Consider the following 19,283-nt stretch of genomic DNA (forward strand, 5'->3'; position numbering starts at 1 on the left):
AAAAAAAAGAAAAAGAAGTTACAAAACGGTGTTAATGGGTTTGTTTTAGCCTTCGGTACCCTAGATATGAAAGGTTTTAGGAAGCCCCGTAGCCTTCTTAACTGTACCCCAGGCAGGGCTGGAGGGGGAAGACAGGGGGCTGAGCGAAGCAACACATTCCAGTGCTGGAAAAAAAAATGGAGGCTGTTCTGGTAGCCCCCAAACGGGCTTAAAACTCACTGAAAACACGTTTAACATTCTTAAACCGTACCACATCCTCAACGAAGGCATTACTTTAGCAACGAGTCGCGAAATATGTCACACCACCACTCCCCTTCCCTGAAAAAGTAACTCTCAACTTACCATGTGATAGAAGGAATAAGGAAAAAGTCAAGACTGGGGTGCAAATTCCGTTAAAAGTCGACTTTTGAAGGCCGTTAAGTGCGAACACAGAGTGGAGGAGGTCGGCGAAGACGGAGCAGCGGGCTAAATATGATGAAATGAGCCTCCATTTTCTGCCTAGACTCCAGGCAGGATCAGAAATGCAGCACAAAGTTGGACACTCGCTGCATTGTTAACATTCCACAGGTCACGTGACGGACCAACGCACGTCAGCACCGGAGAAGAGATCGTGTATTAGGAGAAACATTCACTCCGCCTATGATTTGCCGTCGTTAAATCACAATCCAGCCAGATACGGCGTAGTGATATTTGAAACGTAGAAACGTTTTAAGCAGAGTAATAATAAAAGGGAAATGTTGTAAAATGTGAGTAGATAGTTCGGTGAAAAATATTACTACTTATTTTTAAGATATTTGGTTTTCTACTGGGTTCTATTTCAGATTTTCATATATATATATTTCAAATGTACTTTGAAATTGCTAAAATAAAAATATTTAAATTTTCTACATTGGCATAGAAAAATTGTCATTTTGGGAGTTAAAAAACACAAATCTTATTTTTAAATGAATTACTGGACTGAGTTTTACCTTGAACTTGGATTAAAATTTACACCTCTATAACCTTGTCTGTTTTAAGACAAAAAACTTTGTCTGTGGCATCAGCAGCTGCAGTTAGCATAGCATATACATTATATTATGCAATTGCTAGTATCTACAGAATAATATTAACAGGAGTCTGAAGGTTTCTTTAATGAACGCCTCCATTTCATTTTAAATTAACCGTTAGAGTGAGCCTTCTTCATTTTTTCCTATCTGACCGCACATCCTCAAGGTGGAGCCTCCACAAGCATTTGTTTTCTCTTTCATAAATTAAAAGAAATCCATACACTACTCGGTCACTCCACTTCGACCTCAGAGGGAATATTTACCTATCCGTCAGAGACAACACGACACTGAGAAATCCACGCCTCTTGAACCTATTTTTGTTTCACCAAACACAAAAAAGGAGCGCAACCGCACGTCTGAAATAAAAACGCAGCTTTGAAAAGGCATATACAGAATTGTGCCAAACTTTAATTTTCAGTCACGGAGGCCACATCGGAGGAGTCAGGGTGAAACTTTAAACTTTAACAAGGAAGCGCATAGAGTCAGTACAGAAAGGGTACAGCATGAACATGTTCAATTCGTTTGGAAAAGCTCCTTTTATTTTGAAACTAGCTCATCAGGAAATAATGATGTTTCTAGGAACCATAACCCCCCCTTTACAGAAACTGAATGAAAACTGGTCTTACAAGTATATGACAAACGTTCCCCAGTATCTCCCTCTTGAGCAGACAACTCGAGGGGCACAGATGTGAGCCGCTGCACATTCTGAGCCCAAAACTGCTTCTGCCTACAAACTACCCCCTGCTGAAACTCGGCAACTGGACAGAGTTAGCCAGAGAGGTCCAGCATTGGGTGAAAAATATTTCCAAATTCATTTTAAGGCCTGAACAAAAGATTGAAACCTGTTCTAATCCTGGATTTCTAGACGTTTTCCAACAAGAATTACCAGAGATAAACTCTGTGTCCAGTCAACCAAGTGGATTACGCACACATTGTGCTAGTGGACAACAAGAGATGCAGTTTAAGAATGGATGCCAAAGTGTGGAATGTCTTCACAAACTAAGGTACAAGAAATGCAAAAGTTATTATTTTGTTTAATATTATTTTGTATTATTATTTAAGTTGCTTTTTCTAAGAGTTGTATTTGAAGCGTAATCAATTACAAAATTTTTGACGGAACCTGACATAATGTCATGTTTTTATTGTTGATTCTATGTTGAATTGTGTTTTTGTGTTTGATTTGATGTAAAGCACTTTGAAATGCCTTGCTGCTGAAATGTGCTATACAAATAAAATTTGATTGATTGATAGGTACCATGAAGAGCAGTTCTTCATACCACATGTCTCAACTGAACTACTCAACAGTAACTAATGGGCGTGGCCCGAACCAGCTAGTTACAGCTAATTATTAGACAACGCTGTGGCTAAAACCTTTGAAAACTCATTTCACATGCATTCCCTGCTGAAGTTCATGTGTTTTGTTTGGCAGAAGAAGAAGAAAAAACCCCCAATAACAATAGTTTATCCTCATCAAAATATCCTTTGTCAAATTATACCATAAAAAAAACCATACAGCTAAATAAAACAAGACAATAAAATTGCCATCTTGATATTTGGGGAGACAATTTACACAAAAGAAAGGACAACATTTAATTTACTTGTTTAATGCAGTCTGACTGCAGGAATTACAGTATGGACAACATGTTTCAGAGCTGAGTGCTTTGTTCTGCTCCCTAATTACAGTGTATAACCAAAGCAACTCAGAAATATTGAAAAATGTCTCTCATTACCGTCGCAGGACTCAAATATGTAACTTTACCAACAGCCTTAAAATAGTATCACCGTCAAAAGCTTATGTTCTGGTCCAGCTTAACTTCTGCAAAGGAGGGGGAAAAAAAGAAAAAAAGACAAGTCCTTTCAGAGTTGCACTGAAAATGGTCAAAGGAAGCAAAAAAAAAAAAAGTTGCCTTGAAGAAGTTTTCAGCGCTGTCAATCATGCCTGCGAACGTGCGGTCATGCTACAGCATCTTCCCAACAGTGGAGCTTGTCACGAATGCTAAGGCTGGTTAGCATGGCCACCGAAAACGGTGGATAAATAGTTTTCTGGAACTGTGAGTGCTTTCTCCGCTTTAGCACATTTAGCAGCGCGTTCACGAGCTTGACTGACAGCGCCAACACGCTCTCCCCCTGGCTCTGATTGGTTGTTTTTGACCCCATAATAGTGTTATTTCCAGTCAAAATAACACTAGGCTAGACTCTAGATAACATTAGACTCCACCACCTCAGGGAGGAGGTGGTGGAGTCTGAATTTTTTTCACAGAATGTCTCACACCACAACATTGTGAGTTTTTTTAAAAATTAGCAGAAATTAAAATAAAATACACTTTTTTCTTTCAAATAAAAGTTGCATACCGCAGCTTTAAAGTAGTTTCCAACCTAATGACAAGAAAAAATAACAGATAAAAAAAAAAAAAAAGAGATAATTTTAGTGTCATTCTGTTGTGGAGATTCAATGCAACTTTTCCATGACAAACAAACAACAACAAAAAAAAAAACAAAAAAAAACAACCAACACCTGCATTTGTAATTAAATCCGTTTTTGAAGGAGAATCTGTTGATGGGACAACTACAACTGTTCCACTCCACAAACCCACCCTCTGTGAAAACAGTAGGGAGAAGGAAGTCACTGCTTGAAAGAAGCAACAAGGAATCTAAAGTAAAATGTAACGGTACAAAGTATGAACACTTTTGAAAGGCACTGTAGGCCAGAGGGTGAATTTAGTTTGTGCCCGTCATTCCTAGAGGGAAGTTCTCCGTAGTTACAAAACTGACCTGCCATTATCAGTGAAAATGCTGAGATAAGCTCATCTAGACACAGAAACAACATCAGCTGAGGCTACACTTTTCCAAAGGACCACACACATGCTGGACATTAAAGTGTGTTGTAAATCTGCACCGAGTTCTCTTTTCTTTTCCAGTGTTGCACACGATAATAAGGCGATAACCATGTGGTCTAACCGATGCACGTTATTCTCTGCAGCAGCCAGTGACTACGATAAGTCGTCTATGAAAACCTTGATGGAAGATGTCACGGCTTCACCGCACGAACACAAAACATCTAAAGCAAGATGTCAGGACAAAAAGAAAGAAAGAAAGAAAAAGGGAGCAGTTGCATTTCAGCTTGTTACAGATACAAAAATGACATCGATACTTTTATAGTTAGGAGCGTAAATGGTTTCACACTCATGACAATTTGTTATAAAATACATTTTCAGTTAAAGCTACTTAGAAAAATCTGGAATTAAACGCTACCTCCATCACAAATAGTCGTGTGAAATGTGTCAGTGTCAGCTTTAACAAACTGATCTCGAGATGAACACAAGAAGTGGAAGACTAAAGGCAAAATATAGAGTAATGACTCGCTGTATTTAGTAAAAAAAAAAAAGTAAGTGTTTGCAATGCAGAATATTAATTGTTCAGTGCAGTTGTGCTCCTCACGGAGTAAAACTGGAAGCTAATATTAGCTGGCTAAATAGCTGGACTTTATCATATTTCTCTGGGCTAGAAGCAACTTTACTTTCAACTAACGTTTTTGGACCAGTCAGGAGTCAGCTAATAAAGCTAGAAATTAGTGATCAGGTCCAACTTTCAGAGACACATAAAGACAGTTACAAAGTCAGTCTTCGATCACCCAAAGAACCTTTCTTGGATTAAAGGACCAATGATCAAGAGAAATTCATCCACGTTTATTTTTAGTTGAACTGATGAGTGAACGTGTCTTTAGGCTCGTCACAACAAGCAATAAATCAAGCTCAATTATTTGCAATTGCATGATTGTTTTTCTCATGTCTCTTTCTACTTCATAATCCATTTTATTTGTTGTTTCTGCAGTTCTGTTTGTTTATTTTGGACATTTAAAATGTCTTATAGTTCCAGTGTAAAACGTTCATTAGAATTTACAGTCTTGTCATCTTCGACAAGTGTGCTCGCGTTATTATGTCTTTACTTTTACATTACGCAAAAATGATCTCACATTATTATTGTTTATCGCAATAACTTCTGGGACAGTTTATTGTCCAGCAAAATGTGTTGTTGTGACAGGCCTATGTGTCCTAACAGGTCTGCATAAAACCCGTCAGCCCAGCTCTAAAGTCCCTACACTGGCTCCCTGTAGCTTAGACAATAGACTTTAAGATGCTGTTATTAGTTATGAATCATTCAATGCATTAGCACCAAAATACATCTGTTGTTGTGCCATCCTTCAAGTCTTCTGGTTTAAGTCTACTCTGATGAAAATCTTGATTAATAATAATTGAAAAAGCATAGATCATCTGAAGTCTTTACAGGAATTTTTAAGACAATGATTTCTCATGATGACATTTGAAAAACTTAATACTTTCACCATGTAAAGCACCTTGTGGCTGAAGTGTGCTACGCAAAAAAAAGTTGACTTGTGTTCCTTTAATAACGGTTTTCTCTAGTTTTCATCATATAACTTTCATAGGAGCTAACTGTGTGTCTTGTAAACAAAAACAAATAGTGATGTTGTGCCAAAACAGGGAATGAAGGGATGACTTCCCTCCTGGCTCCGCCCACTCCTGAGTCTTCTGTGGCATTTTATTAAAGGGACTTTAAACAGTATGAAATGAATGAAAGTGGGACCGTTTGAAAAACAAAATCCACGCGGACCACCTCTGCTCGCCAAATTAAAGGTTGCATTCCTCGACTTAACATGTCAGCAAATGTTAGTGCCAAGATCAAGAGTAGTGTTTATAATCATGAGTGACTGAATTGGGATTCGGTGAAAATAAATGTAATTTTCCTACTAGACACGTGACAGGAAGTCTGAAACAGTAAAAAGATAGGAGAGCAGCATTAAGTGGTGCATTGCTTTCTGTACGAGTCACTCAAGCGGAACAGCAGAGATACACAGGTTGTTTAAGGCACAAGCGACTTGCACAATCTTATCAAAGGTTGAGAGGTTGGATGTGCGCTCGCAGGCGGTGCTGAAGGGGCTCTCGATGGGTCCTGTGAGCATGGTGTACCTCTGCTTCACCATGGAGATCACCCGCTCCACGTGCCTCTGCACGACAGCCGTCTCGGACGTGGCGTCGGGCCCCGGCGAGCCCTCCGATCTCGCACGAGCTTCACCTTTGCCGGCGATTTTGAACAAAGCTCCGCGGGCGGCCACGGAGTCCGCGATGTCCAGGTCGCGGCAGGCCAGCACGACGTCGCCTGGGAGGAGCTTGCAGAGAAACCCGCAACCCTCGGCCAGGCTCCTGTCGCTGACGCTTCCCGGCGCGCCCCGCGACACAAAAGTCACGACGCCTTGCGGAGCCACGCCGATCAGATACTTCAACGAGCCGTGACTATGCGGCATTCCTTCGGCGCGAGGAAGGGTCGTCTCTTGTTGTCCATGCTCCGTTACCGTGGAAGCCGGCTCCTCGAGGGGTACAGTGAAGCAGTCTACGATGACGGCGCAGTCCGGGTGGCTTGCGCGCAAAGCAGTGGGCAGGTTTTTCCGGAGCTCCGCTCTGGACGGCCAGAAGACGGCGGTCGGCACCAGAGTAGAGGACATGATGTTGACCATGCGGTGCACCGTTTTGGCCACGGTGCCGACTTTCACCCCGAAGCGGTAGCCCAGGTCTTGATTGCGGAGGTCCAGCCGCAGGCGCATGAGGGTCAGCAGGAGCTGCTGGAACTTTGACAGCTTCGTGTTTTTCATCCCGTCCATGTGCGGCGCCAGCAGCCACATTACGGTCTCTAAGACGAAGTAGTTGGGCAAACCGGTGTAGAACTTGACCTTTTCCGCGTCGTTCCTGAAAGCGTTCTCAGACAAAGCCATTTTCTCCACAGACTCCCTGAGCGCCCGGTTCTCCTTCTTCAGCGCTTTCAAGATGTCGTCGAAGTTTACAGATATTTCGGACATCTGGGCAAACTTTCCTTTCTTCCTGTCTCTCTCGGAGGCTTCGTCGTGCTCCTCGTCTTCGTCAGTGCTGAAGGAAGAAGACCCGGTTTTTTCCACAGCAGCCTCCGGCGCCTCCTTTTCGTGACGCCCGCCTTGGCTCGGCCCGTCCACCGCGGAGCTGCCCTGGCCCTGGAGGAACAACAGGGCATTGGCGGCTTCGACCCGCGCCTCCTGCTTGTCCAGGATCTCCAAGGCACCTGGCTCCTTCATGTCTGGGAAGAAGGGAACTGGTGTGAACACAGAAGGAACATAATCGGGCGAATGTGGATTCTTGACTTGTTTACCTGGATGTGGACAGTCAGAAGACGGTTAAAAAGTTACAAAAAAATGCCTTCCACATTTGTAAGGAAACTCTATAAAAAAATGTTATTAAATAAAAACATCTTTAATTGCTTTCAGACAGATCTGCACTAAAAATGCATATTTCTGCTAGAATAAGAGTTTTTAAAAGGGGAATATTATGTATTTTCCAGGTATATAATGACATTTTTTAAAGCATAATCAAATAAGAATATTACCTTCAGTTGTTATGAAAGTGCTATATATCAGCATTTTTATCAAGCTGATATATTGACTTATTTTTTTTAAGTCAAATATGACTAAAAAGAAATTTTACTTCCTAGCTTAACGCCTTGAAATTGGGTCTCTGTCTCCTTAAAAACTCCTGCTCTTAGTAAAACTCCACCTTCTGGAAGTCGTCACAACATCCTTCCTCTATTAACCCTTTAACAAGGTTTCTTACCAATGTTTCACTGAGAAGACGCTCGTACAAAGAGCTCAGCACATGCAGAGTACCACCAGGTGTTTGCTAATTGCTGCAGACTAGTCTGAAGGAGCTGAGTGGGGGAGTCGTGAAGGACGCCTGCTCTGTAATGTAGAAGCTTAGAACATGCAGCTCCGAGGAGGAGCTTGGTCTCGAAGGCGGAGCTAGGTTCAACCAGACATTTTGCACAGCTGAATGGTTACCATGGAGATTAAAGTATTTCTTAAACACGCATGAAAGAATCAAGGCAACACTCTAAATGTTTTTGATGGGGGAATAACATTATAACATGACGTAAAGCTGAAAAAAAGTTGATTTTATATCAAACTGCTGCTTTACAGAAGGTTCTATAGTAACTTCAGGCATGCTGGCAATGGTCTGTAAATGTCACAACTCCCATATGGGACCAAGTTGAATATGTTGTTAACTGGAAACCAGAGAGCTATATTCTACATCAATGGTGCTTAAGTGTAATATAAGCTCAAAAAAGTAATTTTACATAATCCTACCCCTTTAATTGTTTTGTTTTTTTAAATACAATTTAGAAGTCAGATCATTGTGAGCACCTGAACAGCAGATTTTCCCCTCTTTTTTTTAGCAGAGCTTCTAAAGCCTATTTCAACTCCTGCTCTGCTGAGGGTGCTTTATAACTGCATCGTATGCATGCCGCAAAGAGGCAAGAGACCAAACACTTCCCTAGAGGAATTAAAACATCCCAGAAATTCATTGGACTTCACAAGCTCATCCTGGTAAGAATCTTTTACAGACGCTGCCTCTGCAAAGAAGCATGAAGCAAAGCTCTCTCATCAGTTGTTCTGCCGTCTGGGAGGCGACTCGATACCAGCAAACATTTTCAGCTCTGACAGCCCTAACTCAACATGGCTACTATCTTACGCAATACTAATTGTTGGTTTTCTATTTTTGTTAATCAACAGAATAATTCTTGTCCAAGTCTTTAAACAGCAAAATAAAGAACTATTTTCAGTTAAATTAAAGATCAATAATGCACAATAGTGCAGTAATAATATGTCCTTCATTTTCTGCTGGATTGAAAACTTTATCCACCAAAGAACCTGCAACATATTTTTTCCTAAAATATGTTCCTCAGAAAATAAGTAATTGGAGAAATATTGTCGCAAGACAGATTATCAGAAAGAGCAGGAGCTTCTTAAGGAGACAGAGGCCCAATTTTAAGACAAACTCCAAAGTTGGAGTACTTTTAAGTCATGTTTGATATATACAGCATTTTTTTATAACAACTGGAGGTAACAAAATTACTTAATTGTGCTATTAAATTGCACTATCTGCCTAGAAAATGCATAATACTGCCGCTCTAAAAGTGGAAAATTTGTGTTTGTAGATAATTCTTGCTCTGGACATTTTAGTCTAGTTGTCATTAATTCACCACAGTTGCATTTTGTAATACAATTTGATTTTTCTTTTTTTAAATAAACATTTTTTTACATTGTTAAAAATCACTCCAGTGTTCTAAATATAAAATAAAGATAGTTATGTTTCATATATTTTAACTGTTTTGAACACAATTGGAATTTCATGCTGCAAACAGAAAAACACTTTTGTAACACTGAAAACCAGGCCTCAAAAATTCAACCCAGTGAAATTTAAAGTAAAATCCTGTGGCCTGGAAACTACTTGGACTATACGCAGAGTTTAACCCGAACTTTTTCCTCTTTACGGTTTGTAAACAAGCCTCGCAAAGGTCTTCCTCCTCCCTTGTGCTAACTTCTGTGCCTCACACTGTAAGCTAGCAGCTATCATCACAACGTAAAGAGTGTCAAAACCCTCGGATAAAACTCCCATTCCTAGTTTCTCCCCCCACCTAAGAGTTGCGCTGCATCCGTACCTGAGATGAAGTGGGTACTACACAACCGGCTGCCGTCGTTCGGTACCCAGCCCGCTCGGTTCACCGCAGCCACCCAGCGCTGCTTCCTCTCTGGGTCCCGTGGGAAGCGGTAGAACGACAGTCTGGTCCCTGGTGTCCGTCGGTTCTTACAACCTGCCACCACACATGTGTGAACCATAGTAAGGCCACGGTGAGGCGTGGAGGTGGCCGCTGCTGCCTGCTGGCTGTTTTGACTCCCAAAATGGTGACCGACCGGAGGATGCGTAGTAAAAAAGAAAACTACAGTTCCGTGAACTGCGTTAGTTTGCAGTCCTCGATCTGATTGGATAATCCCAGAGCGACGTCACTGCAACTTGATCTCGACTCGACTCGTGCGCAGCAATCCACCACAGACGCCATAATTTGCTGAATTTGTTGTTTTTCTAGAAATTTTACATGTTCATTTTTAAGAGTGGAACTTTTTCAGTTTGATTATCAAATACACTATTTACATTCTGATTTATTACGTTTTTAGAAAAGCAAAAATATAAAATAAACTCATCTATTTTATGTGGTTTTGGGAAAATATAGTAAAGCAAACGCGAACTGAACAAACTCTATATCGAAGAACCATCACAACTAGATTAGTATTAGTATTCTCTCTTTTGTACTGGCTCTTTTAGAGCAGGCTAAAAATGCTGATGAAATGCATTTAACTTTTACAAACGGAATAATTTAATGTGTATAAATACTTTGGAAGGGATACAGATGCATAGTCATCTGGATCATTTAATTATTTGTTTGCTGCACTTTTTTTTGTCTCCTTATACCAGAAGCTTTTCATCAAGAATACATCCCTGGAGATTATACAACATACCAGCAGGAAGGCCATCAAATATCCCCTATTTGCAACCTTATCACACCCCAAACAAAACCGAAACGTAATTTTTTTTGTAATTAACTTGGCTATGAAAATAGGATGTAAAATCTTTAAACATCCCCAACATTTAAAAAATGTTTGTTTTTTTTTAAGTCTTCTTCTCTGAATCAGAGTAATAAATCTGCAGGAGTAAACTTCCAGAATCTAATTTACTTTGTTCACTGTGAGGTTTGGGAATGAAAGCTAAAGTTTTAGAAAATTACAAAAAGAGTTGTATATTTGCTGCCACTAATTAAAATGAAATTAAAAAAATTAAAACACTATAATATGGATCTCCAGTTTATGTTTGCTATTTTTTATCCATTATTTGTATTATCCGTATTTACATATTTCTATTATCAGTCTGAGCAGCTCATACAGCTGAATTAACAATAAGCAGCGTATATTTATTAAACTTTTAATCATTCAACTGAAGCGTACTCATCATGAATACATCTATTTACAAAAAAAATGTGCAAAAAGCTACTAAACCTGCCATTTCTGGCTGTTTGGGACTTCACTTCTGAGTGTCAGTCTTTCTATATTGTAGAGAACAGGAGTTGTTATATCCTCAGTAAGGATTACACCATCAGCTGAACCAGCGCCTCGCCGTTTTTAGTTGCCCGCTATCAGTTTGTACACGGCGGCTTCCAGAACCCCATCCACCTGCTTCAGCCTCTGGAGCTCCGTCAGACACAGGACGTACACAGGAGCCTTGGTTCCCACACTGATGATCCTCCTCAGATCGTCCATGGTGAATTCCTTCGTTTCTCCTGCAGAGGGCGCCAGAGAAAACAGCGTAATGGTTGACAAGGACGCCTCGTTTCGCTTTCCTAAAACTATAGCTTACAGCTAATTATATGTAAAGCTGCTTAGCATCTGTATTCGTGGAGGTTTCAGGTTTCACTATGTAAATGTACTCAATCATAGTTTTTAGTTGTTCACTGAAAACTAGCAGCCATTTTTGACTTCTAAGTTTGTTTCATTTTTCAAATGAAAACACGTGGGCATACGTTCTGTAAGGATATGTTTTCTTTCCTGCTCACCATGGTGTTGTGCCGTAAATCTGTTGATGTTTTGGACAGCCTGGTTAAGGTTGCTGAGAGTCATCAGCCTCAGGTATGACGGCAAAGTCTGAAACTCGCTCTGTGAAACCAAAGTGAGACCCTTTGCAGAAGGAGCACTAGACGGAAGAAATAAAGAACTCGTCAGAAATTAGTAACTTAAAAAGAAAAACAAACATCTGCCAACACTGTCACAATGAAATAAAACACACAAGACTATCTAGAGAAAGAAAGAAGACCTTCAACAAATGTGATTTCTATATTTTCTAAGATTCTCAGGTGATATTTGCACTCATATTTATATTATATATAGCACCTGAATAAAATTGCAGCTAGATAATCAGCAGCATTACAATATCCTCGATACCAAGAGGATAATGTGGGAAAGAGAAGAAATTAATATGGGTTGAATAAACTAACAATAAAGCTAATTTAACAATGAGTATATTTAAATTTTATATTTAAAATGTTAACTTGTTTTAAAAACTGTCAGATTTAAAGAGGAAAAAGCAAATGAGGTGGATTAGCAGAGCTCACGACAGTCTGACATCCATCTTCCTCAGTCAGAAGCCTCTTCAGATTTGAATCAACACTGACTGCTACCAGAGATCTTTCCTGTCCACAGCATTAACCTCCACAGTCTATCAAGATACTTGGATGTTATGAGTTATGACAGCATTTATTTTCCCCTTAGGGTTAAATAATGATTTTATCAATTGCATTCACATCTGTGAAAAAAAAGTAAATTATTACATACTTTTGAATTCATAAACAAAACAACTTCAAGTGACCTGCAGTTGTTTTTTCTACACCAGATATTTCAGATACCAAAAGCAATGAGCCAAAGAAAACTTCAGCAAATCCAAAAGCAGATTTTCAAATGATGATCTCATTTATTGAAAAAAGACAAGCTACTCAAATGCTAAAATCATGAACTCACTGAAATCACTTAAACAGAACTTGTTTGACAAAAAAAACAAAAACAACTCTTACGCAGTACCTGTGTTTTTCTGAGCTGACAGATGAGGCAATATGTGCAGAGGTAGATTTCTTTGTTTGAACCTGCGATACAAGCTGCAAAATGAAACTAAAGTGGGTTAGAAAGACTCAATTTATCACGCAATAAACAAAAGAAAAAAAGAATAGCTTGTCAATCTTAGCAGAAAACGAAGCGACTCCTACTTTGCATATATCCTGTGTAACCGAGCTGAGGTCTGGCATCTCGGGGGTGCTGGGCTCCTGGTAGCTCATCCTGATGCGAGGCGTTCCAAAGCTGAACTCCTGGGTGGGTCCGTCCAGGTCCAGACTGTTCACGCCTGTGTCCTCTCCCACCTGCTGCGTCAGCATCCGGCCATTGTTCTGCAGGTCGGCACCGGCAAATAAAACCAGACGAGTTCATCTCTGCTCAAGTTGTTCCGTTGGTTAAGCTCGAATACAATTTATAATTTTTTTATTTTTTTGCACATAGAGTGATATAATACATGACTTAGTAGAGTTCAGTTCAGCCAGCTTTCAAACACAAAGGCAGTCACAGGTTGTTTTTCATTTTGAAACCATTTTTCAAATAATACAATAAATATAATGGCATAATAGTGCAAGTAAAAAAAATAAAAATAAAAAAATAAAAAATAAAAATCACTGAAAAATCAATCAAACTTTAATCTGTAATTATCTGACACTGGAACCGGAAAACATTTTAAATATCCAACATAAAACAAACGAAACAACCATAATCAAAATTGATTATGAAGTCTCTGTAATCAAAATTGCATTTTAAAAAATAATAGTCATTCAGCTTAGACAGGGAAAACAGGCAAAAGTTGCAGGAAGTGCAGACAAACCTCCTACCGGTGTTAAATGTTTGCAGTGTTTCTCAAAATGGCGGCTTTCCAACTGTGTGTTTGTGAATGCGAATGGGTGAATGTGACTCTAGAGTAAAGCGCTTTGAGTGATCAAAATGACTGGAAAAGCTCTATATAAGTTCAGTCCATTTACCATTTACATTAATGGGACACATCTCTGTCGATTGTTGTCCAAATGGAAGTGATTGCGCTCATTTTAATTGGTTTGTTGCTCATTGTGACAGGCTTAGTGGTAACACTTGCAAAACTGCTCCATTTATTCAGAACATGGTTGAGTAAATTTACATAGAAAACTGGTTTATCTTTATGCTTTATTTCTCACTCTATAAAGCAACAAAACAACTTGCGGCTCTAACCGCAGTGTCGCTTTTTTGATAACCTATTGAGAAAACATTATTATTCAGGTCTTACGGTCTGAAGGGAATTGCCCAAAAAAGACTCCAAGTTGGGCATCTGTGGTATCTCCTTTTCCTCCACGCCAAAGAAGGTCACTTCTGGCACATTGTTCACCCAGGCGGGCTTGGAGTCGCTCGCTCCGTTACAGGGAGACGTTTGAAGCTTGAAGATGTTACCATCTCCGTCACCCTGCGAGCTGATTGGCTCGGGCTCTGCTGTCTGGAAACATCACAAAAAAAAAATAAAAACATACAATCAAAACCTGAGTGGAGGTAAAAGGCATGAAATATTCTTATACCTTCTTGCCGCTGACCAGGCGGTTCACGTATGGAGTTTCAAACGCAGGCACCTCTGGGGTCGTTGACGGGTTTCCATGGCGACAGGGGGACTCTGGGTCTCTTGCTTCTTGTGACGGTAGGTGACCGTTTGGCTTTTTTATCTTGAAGCCTGGGGTGCAAATTACAGGCGGTTCCGGAGACTCTAAATTGTCAACTGAACACAAAAATAGATAACATCATAAGGAGGGCTGCAGCTATTGATTATTTCAGTAATTGACCCTATCAATCATTCTGACGATTAATCGGATGGAAAGAAAAAAAACAAAAAAAACAATTGCCACATTCCGCAGATTTTTATTCAAGCCTTTTTTATACAATAGAAAAATGTTAGAAGGTACAAATAAACACATTTTAATTTTTAAGTAAGAAAATAAGCAATTTAATTCCCTAAAATGTAACAGGAGCACAACAATCAGAAACATCTAACAGAGAACAGCAGCAGTGAAGCACAGAGGAAACTTTCATACCTTTAGTCTGCAAACTCTCCATCACCTTGTTAATTGATGGGATATCTTCTGAAGGTCTGTAGAGGAAAAACACACATGTAGCACCGAAACTAATACAGTGACCTTCAAAATATCACTCCTGCATTTAATACTATATACTTAATAGTAATTCCACATGGTAGACCAAGACAAATTAGTGCATAGTTGTGCCAAGAATTTCATCCAAAATGTCAACATGCTCTGTGAGGCAGGAGCTCGGAAGGTGGGTAACTGCAGCTCTGAGGAGGAGCTTCGTCCTCGAAGGCGGGGCTAGGTCCACCTGGGTGTTTTGAACAGCTGAATGGTTGCCACGGGAGATTAAAGGATTCCTCAAACACGCATGAAAGAATCGAGGCATTCTGCGTTTTTGATGAGCGGATAACATTATAACATGATGTAAAGCTCAAAAGTGTAAATTTTGCAGAATGTAAAACGGGGCAGTGTAGTACTGCCCCATTCAAAGGGGCAATATTATGACATCAGACTAGCCATTAGTAGTTGCAAACACCTGGTGGAACTGCTGAGCTCATTATAGGAGCTGCTTCTCAGAGCAACGCTGGTAAAAACGTTGTTAAAGAGTTAATAGAGAAGCCATGCTGTGATCACCTCCTTTCAGAAAGAGCAGGAGTTTTTAAAGAGACAGAGGCCCAATTTTAAGGCGTCAAATTAGGAAGTTAAAGTTACTTGATTGTGCTACAAAATGGCACTATGCCCCTTTAGGAATGCGCAGACATCCAGCTCATCATCAGAAGATATTTCTAGCATTATTCAGTTGACTTTACTTGTCAAGCTTTAGGTGCTTCTTCCCGAACAGAGCCACGGTGAAGTCATTGTTCAGACACATTGTGTGCTCTGAGATGCCAAAATCAGGCACCGGGGGCGTCTGCAGGTCATCGTCGTCCATCCGCAGCGCGCATTTAGGAGTCATGGCCAGAGGTGGTGGCGCGGGCGTTCGGAGCGAGGGCTGCGGGAGGTTCAACTCCGGCATGGGGGGAACTTCGGCGCACCACTCTGCTCCACCCAGCGCTCTCTTCATCTGTAACTCAGAGAGACCAAAATCGGAGAGCTTAGGGGTTCGCAACAAGTCGGCGAAGGGATCCGCCGCTTTTGGAGGCGATGTGGAGTTCGTCCTCTCGTCCTCCTCCTGGCCTTCGTCTTCTTCGGATGCTAAGCTGGTTTCATTCTCTTCTGCTTCTCGATCGTTTGGGTCTGATGGAGGGGAATAAAAAGCCACTTCAAGTCAAGAGAATCTTACTGGTGTTTCTCCAGATTTGAAACATTTCAAAGACACAATGAAGGAATGAGATTTTAATCAATGCTTACTGTTTGGAGTTTCTGTACCAACAGATGGAGCTTGGTAACCATATTTTTCCAGGTGTGTCCTGATTGTGTGGATGTCTTTAGAGACCCTCTGCTCCATCACTCTACAGGCCTTAATGAAGCTGCTAACCTCCTCCTCTCGCTGTTTTTGCTCAGCCAACTCTCCTTGTAGCTGCGCCTAAACAAGCACAGACCAGAAGAAGACCCATTATGAAAATCATCATAAATGTTGTCCTCCAGGCTGATGACTGTCTCCTGCACTCATCTAAATATATTCTATGCAAAAGCCATAGGCTTAAAAAAAGAGAGAATTATGAATGCGTAAGGAAATACTGATCCAATGCAAGGAGTATATTAATAAATAAATGTTTAAAATTAATAGATAAAAAGAGAAAAAAAAACAACAACTAATATTCACCATAAGAAGCTCTAACTTTTAAATTTCAGCACTAACATTGAAACATTTTAATCATTCGACTTCATTAAAGTTCTGTTATGTCAAATAGGAAAATTAAAGGCTATGCAAATAATATAGAAACATTAGACTGTCAAGAATTACACTTTCCAATAAGTCCTGATGTGTTAAATGTCAGTTTTGCCCAACATAAGAGATGGGCTTTAAAAAAAAATTTGCCTGGCCTCTATGCCGTCAATTTCTTTTTTTTTTTTTTTTAGAAGATTTTCTTAACTTAGGGAAAAAATTGTATAGTAATGGCAATTTTCCTGTTATTTTTGTGTATTTTAATTTAAAAACAAAGGAAGATAACAGTTCAGGCACATACACCTCAGCAACTGAAACAATTTACAAGATGTTTGCCCTCCAAGTAACTATAGGCTTTTATATGACTACTTGTCAGGAAAAAAGAAAGGTAGAAGAAAAACAAAACATATTAGTAACCAAGAGCCTCTGTACCCACTGAACAAATTAATGTCCTGTTGCCTCGAAGATAAACAATCTCCTCCAGCTTCTCAAAAAATAATTCTTCATCCAACATTAACTTACATGTAATATTTTACAACTTGCGTTTAATTTTCCTGCTTGACTTTTTAATGGAATATATGAATTTGCAGAAAAGATTTGTTTATTGAAGTTTGTTGAAAGGACTCTTTTCTCTTCACCTTAAATGAAAAAGGAGATGAAGGAAAATGCAAACTACATGTAGTAAAAGAAACACGGGTTTTAGTGAAGCTAATTATGTTTGACGGCATTTAAATTCATAGTATCCGTCTTTGTCAAACTATAGATACTTTAACTAACTGGTAGCATTTTGCTTCTTACCGATAAAGAAGTGTTTGAGAAAGTAGGTTATTCCTGGCTGTCCATTTTCGTTTTTGTGCCACACATACATATTCAGAACATCAAATGAATTTTTCAACCAAACAAAGAAAAACTAACCGAACATATTATTTCTTTTATCAAGTGAAAAAATACATATATTAGCACAGGTACGGCGCACATAGTTACATAAAACAAACGTTAGTGGCGCAGGATGCTGTGCTGGTGTTACAGATCTGTTGGTTAAAGCCGAGACTCGGACAGGTGTATCATACTCCAGGTGTACCTTGAGACTGCTGACATCACTGTTCACTTCATGATATGCTCGCATCGCTCGGACGGCTCTGTCTAAAATGAAACAAACCAATATTAACACATATGTACATAACGAGATACATCAGAACATGTTTAGGAGTACGAACAGAGCAGCAAAGTTTGTTGCTCCCTCTCTCACCGCTATCACCATCCTCGTTTCTACGGCCCTCAAAAGCTTGCTGTAGTTTCTCGGTTTCTGCCTCTAAAGTCACCGCCATCTTCCTTAGCTTGGAGAAAAAGTCTCGGGTAGGCTCCATTTTGGAATAGGAGTCCAAATCTACCAAAAGGGATTAAAACAAAACGTGAAAAATCAAAAAGTGTAGACGACTCGTTTGTTTACCAGCTCTCTCGCTGCTAGAAAACAACTTTTCGATTTTGGCGCCTCTTCCGGCTAAAACGGAAGTGCTTTCTTCTTCTTTTACTAAATGTGTTTGTTTTCCCATGTTCGCCCCCTATGCATACCGCATGGCTCTCCATAACTCACATGAACCGAAAAAAAAGCATAGTAGATCAATTTAATAGCTGACATCTAATTCAGTGAGAAAATGCTTTGGGAAAATGGTGGTGGCTTCATTAAACTTGTGAGGTTATATTATTAATGAAGAAAAACGTTTATACACACACGCACGCACGCACACAAACATACATACATACATACATATATATGTATATGTATGTATACATATACATATATATGTATATATATATATATATATATATATATATATATATATATATATATATATATATATATATATATATATATATATATATATATATATATATATATATATATATATATATATATATATATATATATATATATATATATATATATATATATATATATATATATATATATATTTATTTTAGAATAAGTTTGACCTACTTGACAGCATAAAACCAGAACCACTCTATCACGTCACATGAAAAAATTATGGCATGTTGGCAATAATATAAGTCTTGGGCAAACATAATTTTAAATTAATTTTATAGGCACCAAGTCCCCCTCGACGCAGCAGCAATGACAAACGGGTTTAGACAATGGATGGAGGAATGTTTTCGTTGTTTTTTTGTTTTTTTTTATGTTTCTGACATGAGCTGCACGAGTCCAATTAAAAAATATTTATTATTCGGTCCCGTAATTACATTCGGTTGCCAGAAGATGGTGCTGTACATCAGTTAGTTAGGATGTTCTCTCCGGTACAGAATCAGAGGACCACCATCAGACTGTCTCTGTCACAGACCGAAACAGCCTGGTGTTGTAAATAGCAAATAAACATTTGGGGTCATTTTAACTATCAGACACCAAACAACCAAGAAAAATGGTTCCAGGTTTTAAGTTTCGTCGGGTAAACTTTGGTAATAATGGTTACTAGTGCCAAAAAAGTAAATTATAAATAGAGACATACCTGTTAAAAATCTTAAGATGATTGTTAGTTTCTATATCCACTGCAGCATTCATCGTGGATTTCCAAATTATTAGTTAAAATTTATTAAAGTTCACTTGTACATTATTTTTTCTTACTAATGTTAATGACCAGCATGACCAGTATATATATTGAGATGTCCAAACCAAATAATAAAAAAAAAAAAAAATCTTTTTCTTTTTTTTTTGGGGGGGGGGAGTATTTTCTTCAGTAGAAGCCCATACTTCATTACTCAGGGAAATTTTCAAATTTTTTTGAAAATAAAAAACAAACACAAAACTGGACAATAGTTATTTTATTCATTTATTTTTTTCCCTG

General features: G+C 39.1%; 3 protein-coding genes across 4 annotated transcripts in view; all 3 read right to left on the reverse strand.

Moving 5' to 3' along the window:
- lats2 (large tumor suppressor kinase 2) overlaps positions 1-573 on the reverse strand; it is a 30,512-nt gene extending 29,939 nt beyond the window's left edge. The window contains exon 1 of the mRNA XM_044132021.1: positions 343-573. The gene's annotated coding sequence lies outside the window, so the exon portion shown is untranslated. The remainder of the gene's footprint in view (positions 1-342) is intronic.
- Positions 574-1,439: 866 nt separating this feature from the next.
- On the reverse strand, positions 1,440-9,961 carry LOC122839883. Of its 2 annotated transcripts, none has more exons than XM_044131891.1 (2): positions 9,582-9,956; positions 1,440-7,166 (listed from the first exon to the last, which is right to left on the reverse strand). In XM_044131891.1, the coding sequence occupies exons 1-2, from the start codon at positions 9,757-9,759 to the stop codon at positions 5,890-5,892; spliced, it is 1,455 nt and encodes a 484-aa protein (XP_043987826.1). In that variant the 5' UTR covers positions 9,760-9,956; the 3' UTR covers positions 1,440-5,889. The 2 variants fall into 2 exon arrangements, with proteins under 2 accessions (XP_043987826.1, XP_043987825.1); XM_044131890.1 differs by having other exon boundaries at positions 1,441-7,238; positions 9,582-9,961.
- Positions 9,962-10,881: 920 nt separating this feature from the next.
- On the reverse strand, positions 10,882-17,980 carry ska3 (spindle and kinetochore associated complex subunit 3). Its single transcript, XM_044132448.1, has 11 exons — positions 17,675-17,980; positions 17,507-17,568; positions 15,948-16,122; positions 15,407-15,833; positions 14,607-14,662; positions 14,100-14,293; positions 13,817-14,020; positions 12,726-12,902; positions 12,544-12,617; positions 11,526-11,662; positions 10,882-11,252 (listed from the first exon to the last, which is right to left on the reverse strand). The coding sequence occupies exons 1-11, from the start codon at positions 17,790-17,792 to the stop codon at positions 11,095-11,097; spliced, it is 1,782 nt and encodes a 593-aa protein (XP_043988383.1). The 5' UTR covers positions 17,793-17,980; the 3' UTR covers positions 10,882-11,094.
- Between the last annotated feature and the right edge of the window lie 1,303 nt (positions 17,981-19,283).

Source organism: Gambusia affinis, linkage group LG11 (assembly GCF_019740435.1).
Source record: "Gambusia affinis linkage group LG11, SWU_Gaff_1.0, whole genome shotgun sequence".
Taxonomy (NCBI): Eukaryota; Metazoa; Chordata; class Actinopteri; order Cyprinodontiformes; family Poeciliidae; genus Gambusia; species Gambusia affinis.

Excerpts from the sequence above, each read along its gene's own strand:
- LOC122839883 (XM_044131890.1), bottom strand. The coding sequence starts at position 9,759 with ATGGTTCACACATGTGTGGTGGCAGGTTGTAAGAACCGACGGACACCA. Across the intron at positions 7,239-9,581 it reads TAGTACCCACTTCATCTCAG|GTAAACAAGTCAAGAATCCA; the intron begins GTACGGATGCAG and ends GTCCACATCCAG.
- ska3 (XM_044132448.1), bottom strand. The coding sequence starts at position 17,792 with ATGGAGCCTACCCGAGACTTTTTCTCCAAGCTAAGGAAGATGGCGGTG. Across the intron at positions 14,021-14,099 it reads GCCTGGTCAGCGGCAAGAAG|ACAGCAGAGCCCGAGCCAAT; the intron begins GTATAAGAATAT and ends TGATGTTTCCAG. Across the intron at positions 12,903-13,816 it reads TGGGCAATTCCCTTCAGACC|AACAATGGCCGGATGCTGAC; the intron begins GTAAGACCTGAA and ends GCCGACCTGCAG.